The sequence below is a fragment of the Phascolarctos cinereus genome, unplaced genomic scaffold (assembly GCF_003287225.1).
Source record: "Phascolarctos cinereus isolate Bilbo 61053 unplaced genomic scaffold, phaCin_HiC Scaffold_5;HRSCAF=322, whole genome shotgun sequence".
NCBI lineage: Eukaryota > Metazoa > Chordata > Mammalia > Diprotodontia > Phascolarctidae > Phascolarctos > Phascolarctos cinereus.
The window spans coordinates 45,064,372-45,070,444 of NW_027555958.1; the positions used below are offsets into that span (position 1 = coordinate 45,064,372).

General features: G+C 42.0%; 1 protein-coding gene and 1 non-coding gene across 2 annotated transcripts; both read right to left on the reverse strand.

Annotated features, from left to right (window-relative positions):
- Positions 1-506: 506 nt before the first annotated feature.
- LOC110216652 (histone H4) lies at positions 507-900 on the reverse strand. Its single transcript, XM_020998513.2, has one exon. It carries the CDS (start codon positions 862-864, stop codon positions 553-555), a length of 312 nt encoding a protein of 103 aa, XP_020854172.2. The 5' UTR covers positions 865-900; the 3' UTR covers positions 507-552.
- A 4,675-nt stretch (positions 901-5,575) lies between these two features.
- TRNAS-AGA (transfer RNA serine (anticodon AGA)) lies at positions 5,576-5,657 on the reverse strand. Its single transcript has one exon. It is a non-coding gene; the product is annotated as a tRNA-Ser (tRNA).
- Positions 5,658-6,073: the final 416 nt, after the last annotated feature.

A 6,073-nucleotide genomic window follows, 5' to 3' on the forward strand; every position in this document is an offset into this window, starting at 1 on the left:
AGCCTATTGATAGGAATTTCTGGTTTTCCCTCGCTGGGAACGATTTTCAGATATCCAGAGCAGAGCACTAATTTAGGTAGCGGCCTGTATTCTTTTGCCCAGATGTCTCTTGATTGGGTAGAGGCCATATCGTTCCTCCCTGATCTGAAATCTATTGGTTCATGCAGTATCCCTTCTGGTCCACTAGCACGCTTAGCTTTCCTGAATTACTGCATCCCTGCTTGGTAAAACGCATTGTATTCTGTAAATGATAGCTGAATAACAAACCTGTTCTTTCTTGACTCTTGTCTAAGAAATAAAAGCTAAAACTGGGCTTTATTAAGCCACTTAAATGTTAGGGCCCCCCAGTAGGTTTGGCACTAGTCGTTAGCATACAATCAAACTCTTTGTTCTACGACATAATTACAAAAAAAAAAAACCCCAAAACCAAACAGCACACATACTAAGAAACCTGGGTAAACCGAAAGTCAAATGAGACAAGAGCTACAGTCATTAGGAGGAAAAAGTGTGTGGCCCTGAAAAGGGCCTTTATTTTGCTAGGGATATAGAAATTTAGCCTCCGAAGCCATAGAGCGTCCGGCCCTGGCGCTTGAGCGCGTAGACCACGTCCATGGCAGTGACCGTCTTCCTCTTGGCGTGCTCGGTGTAGGTGACGGCGTCCCGGATCACGTTCTCCAGGAACACCTTCAGCACGCCGCGGGTCTCCTCGTAGATGAGCCCCGAGATACGCTTGACGCCGCCGCGCCGGGCCAGACGGCGGATGGCAGGCTTGGTGATACCCTGGATGTTATCGCGGAGCACCTTCCTGTGCCGCTTGGCACCCCCTTTGCCCAAACCCTTGCCGCCTTTGCCCCGACCAGACATAGCGACAGATAGATCGCAGATAAATTGTGAAGCAACCACTAGCTTGTGCTCATTTATATAGCCGAGGGTCCGACCTGTTTGAAAACCTCACACGCTGGGCGGGAAAAATTTTTCCCCTCCCCTTTTGGCTCTAACAACCAATATCTAGTTTGAGTGTATAATTAAGTACCCGCCCCTCCAAAGAGACATTCCTCATAAGAAAATTTTTTTTATAAATATTTCCTTTTATTTCCAGAATCGTATTTTCAGTAAAGTTTCTCCCGAGAAAGATGAAAATGGAGACACGAACAAGTAAACAGGGATAGTATCTGCATTTTACTCTTAATAAATAAGCTTCGGATGAGATACGATTCCTCCAACTGCGGGAGGCGCAAGGTCTCACATAACACGCCATTTCCTGTAGTAGCTTCTAGGATTTATCTCAGGCTACAACAACTTATTTGCACCAAAACTGCTTCGGTAAAGAGCCTAAAGCCATGAACTGCTAGTTTATTGAATTTCAGGTCGTTTAGTACAGCTGTCTCCTTTTACAGATGAAGGAAAATGACTGATTAGTGAGTGGCAACAACAGAAACAAGAAGGAAGGAGTCTTGGTTCAGCGCACTTATTTACATTCCACGCTGCTATAAAATGGTGTATACAAGTATTATTGTGCTTTCATTTATTCAATGACGTGAAGGGGAGTGGAAAACTCAGTTCACAAAGAAATTAGTTTGGCAGAGATCCCTTCTCCCTGTTACTGGTTCAATGGTAGAATTCTCATCTGTTAGTACAAAAGTTGATTCTCAGAAAAATGTAGCATTTATTTCACAATCTGCAACTCTCCCCAGAGCTGGTTTATAGCTCTGATTCATCCATTTCTGGATCGTGGGCCTAGCAAAATTCTGACTTTGTTATTGAAAAGTATGTGTCAGTCATCTTCCCTATGGCTCTCCTCCTCATTCTTTGTCACTTCCCAAAATGAAACAGCACTTCCCTATCCACAAGTCCGGTATAAATGTGCTGTAAAACAACTTGAGAGCAAGCAGGGACTGTTTTACTTTCCTGTTTGTATTTCCAACACTTAACTCAGTGCTTGTCACAAAATTAGTTCTTAATGAGTGTTTTTTCCATTCATCATTTATTCATTTTTTCTCTTGCATTTTTCCTTCATCCCATTCCCTTCTTTACATATAACCTCCTCTATTTTCTTCTCATCTACCCCAATCTTCCTCTTCCTGATCTCCCCCTTTCTTCCTTTGTCTTCAGTTAGTCAACAAGCATTTATTAAAAGCTGACTATGTCCTCAGCACTGTGCTAAGTGTTGGGGATTGGGGATAAAAAGAAAGGCAAATGTATATTTCAGTCCCTGCCATGAAAGAACTCATATTCTAATAGGGGAAACAATATGCAAATACCTATACATACATACATACATACATATATACATACATACATATGTATGCATGGTTAATACAAAGTAAATGAAAGGCAAAAGGCACCAGGAGTTGGGGGGGGAGGGTGCAAAAGGCCTCCAGCAGAAGGTAGAATTTGAGCTGAGTCTTAAAGGAAGCTGGCGAATCTAGATTAGATGGTGGTGAGAAGGTAGAGCATACCAGGCATGGGTGACAGTGAGAAGGAGTCAGTGAAAATGCATGGAGTAGGAATGTGTGCCCTGTTCGAGGGACTACTGAGGACACGAGTGTAGGTAAGTTGTAGAGGGTATGAAGCTGAGCAAAGTGAAAAAGTAGATCCTAGAGGTCTTAGGGAGCCACAGGGTAGGGGTTGGACCTATGCTTTAAGAAAATCACTTTGGTGGCTGAATGGAGAGTGGATTAGAGTGGGGAGAGAACTGAAATAGATAGATCCACCTACAGGTTATTGCAATAGTTCAGGTATGAGGTAATAAGGCCCTACATTGAAGTAGTAGCAGTGTCAAAAGAGAGAAGAGAATATATTGGAAAGATGTTGCAAAATAGACAGCAAAAGACCTGGGCAACATATTGGATATGGGGCAGTGAAAGATAGTGAGGAGGCCAGGAGAACTCTTAAGTTGTGAGCCTTCAAGACTAGGGATGGCATTCCCCTTGTGAATGATTTTGGGGCCCTCCTCACCTGAGAAAGGCCTAAAACCTGGATTGGCTAATCAGGAGAAAGACATATCTGGCCCACTCTGAGATTAACCTACCATAATAATTTCTGTGCTCTGGTATAAGAGGCATGCTTTGCTTTGTTCTCTGAGTGAACCCAAAATGCCCCTTCCTGTGTCAGCAACTACAAAGCCAAATGACACTGACCAGGAGTGAAAATTCTTCTGCTTATGACTACCAAACACAAGGTGACTTGAACTGACACTATCTTGAATAATGGGACTTTTCCTATGTTTTCTTATGTCATATTGATGATAAAAGAAATATAGACATCCTGGATCTCTAATTTCACTTGACACCTTGACATTCTCTTATCTTATTGTATTTACAACCTATCCCATTACAAAATTCCTTTCTCACATTATGGTTTAAATGAATATGGGGACTATAATTTGGGGATGACACAGGCATCCTGAGTTGGGATTGTTCTAAGTGTATAAAGGGTCTCCTTCAGCTTGTTTACATCTGAGTTCAGAATTATTTTCTAACTCTGTCATACATGATTCTGGCTTAATGAGAATAAATAAGCACATTTATAGCACATGTAGATTCTGTGTGAACCCCATTCTGTTTGTTCTTGAATAAAGGGAAATCCCATTCTATTTGTTCTTTGGACCAAATTTTTGGAAAGCCCTCTACAGTAATAGGGAAGGTGGTGGGGGGGGGGGAAGATAGAGGGAGAAAGAGGAGTTTGGTTTTGGACATGAGTTAAGATGTCTACTGGATAGTGGGAAATGTCTGAAAGGCCGTTGGAGTTCATAGATTGGAGAATCGCAGAGACCTTAGGGCAGCATAGGTAAAGTTGAGAATATCAGCATAGAGATGGTAATTAAATCCATAGACGCTGATAACATCACCAAGTGAAGTAAGGGGGTGAAAAGAAGAAGGCCCAGGACAGAGCCTTGTGGGAATCCTGTGGTTAGAGGTTGTGATCTAGAGGAGGATGCCCCAAAGGACATTCACAAGGGTCAGTCATCAGATGGAGAAGAGGAGAACTGAGAGGAAGAAAAACTAGATAGAAGAGAGTATCAAGAAGAAGATGATGAACATTGTCAAAGGCCTATGAGATGGAGGAGAATGAGGAATGATATTGGTTTTAGCAACTAAGAAATGCAGTTATCAAAGTAGTTTTTGAAAAACAAGTTCATGGACCCCAGGTTGGGAGCCTGCCTTAGAGTTTTGGATCCCCCATTACCTGATCTTTTTCCTTGTGAACTTGGTGGTAGCTTTTGTAAATCATGATTCTTTTACATAGAGTTTCATTCCCGGTACTTTGCTCAACACGACTGACTAAGTGCTGCCTCAGAGCGTGGAGGCTGCAGAAGACGATTCAGGATGACTTTGAAAAAGTTTTATATTTCACAGAATCTATGAGATACGACTTAGGGGCCAAGGAGTCTTTTTATTCTGCATGTTTCATTGCTTAGCTTCCCAAGGGCAGAATTTGAATTGCATCTGAAGTCTGCCAGAGAGTGGGAGTCTGCCTTTCTTTTCTATTGGTTGTATTCATCTGGTGTAACTCTCGGCCTGGTAGCCAGAACAGTCCCAGAGACTAGGCAGTTCCTCTCGCCCCAGTCTTTAATAAGAGGAAGGCAGAGTGAGTGAAGAATGACAGAGGAGGACAAGGGAAGGAGGTCCAGATCCATGAGGATCTTGTCACTGGGAGTTTTCTGACCTGACCCCTTCTAGTTGGGAGGGGCAGTATTGAGGAGGGCACATATAACCAGGTGCTACAGCTACACTTCAGAGCTACAAATAAACAAATAAAATGTTGTTTGTTTGTTTGTTTTTTACAATATTCTTACCGGAAAAACAAATATATATCTTTGCCCTCCTGGTGTCCTGATTCCAGACTATATATTATAGTTGTTGGCTTGGTTTTTCTTCTATCGAATCGGGGGAGTCATCAATCTCAGTGAAGTTCAGACATATCATACAGACCAAGTTCATACATAAAATGCAGTCTTTGAGGGGGGAAAATCCCTCTTCTCTGACCGTCAGTCCCCTCAGGTTTGGGGCATTTAAATGCCTTGGGTATTCTGTGTTCTGGATGTAAACTTTGTCTACTCAGTTCTGCTGGAGGCTCCACAGCAACCTGAAATTAAGAGAAAAGTAAGTTTCCGAAGTTACAGTGCTTGATTTTCTAGTTGAGGGGTGGGGACATAAAACTGGGAGCGGAAAGAACTCTTAGAAGAAGGGAGAGTAATTAAACCTCCAGTCAGAGTAGTGTTAGGCTGCAGGCTTGGAAACTGCCTGTCCCAGGACAGAAATACTTGTCGAATGAAATTAATCAAAAACGTATTCATCGAGTAATATGTGCAAAGTACTGTGTCAGACGCTGGAGAACATATTAAAAGTGACTAAGCTGGTGTCTTTTTAATCCTTCATGGAGCCTGCCATCTGGCCCTTTTCCAAGCCTACTTCTTTAATGACTTTCAGACTGAGAGATCGGTGGAGTAAACAGATTCACCATGCAGCATCTTGCTGCTTTCTCCCTGAGTTTGAGATACACTTGCTTGAAACAAGCAGTTAAAGTGGAAATGAGAGAAGACAGATTTGATTAAAAAAAAAAAAGACATCCTCGTAGTCGGCAGGATTCGAACCTGCGCGGGGAGACCCCAATGGATTTCTAGTCCATCGCCTTAACCACTCGGCCACGACTACTTCTTATGCCTAGTAGCAACAATAATATAAATAATAAATCATGGAAATACTGTTGGAGAATTCGAGTATGTTTATTCATTGTTTAGTAGTAAATTATTGAGATTCTGTTACAAGAATCTGTCTCTTCATGAAAGAAAACAAGAAAGTTGCTTTAAGCATACCGCTTGAACTCTAAAAACTGATATGGATCATTTTTACATGTCGTATAAACCCCTCTGTATATCCTTCTATTGAATTCCTTACAATACACAGTAATTCAAAATACTTTAGTCAAATAACATAGGGTAATCAGAACAGGTAACACATGTGAACTTCCACTTCAGTAGTTTTTCCCTTTCTTTAGAGAAAAGACTATATGGTTTCTTGATCCCCCTATCAGTTACTAGTGTGCCCCCTCCTTTGCATGTGTGTCACAC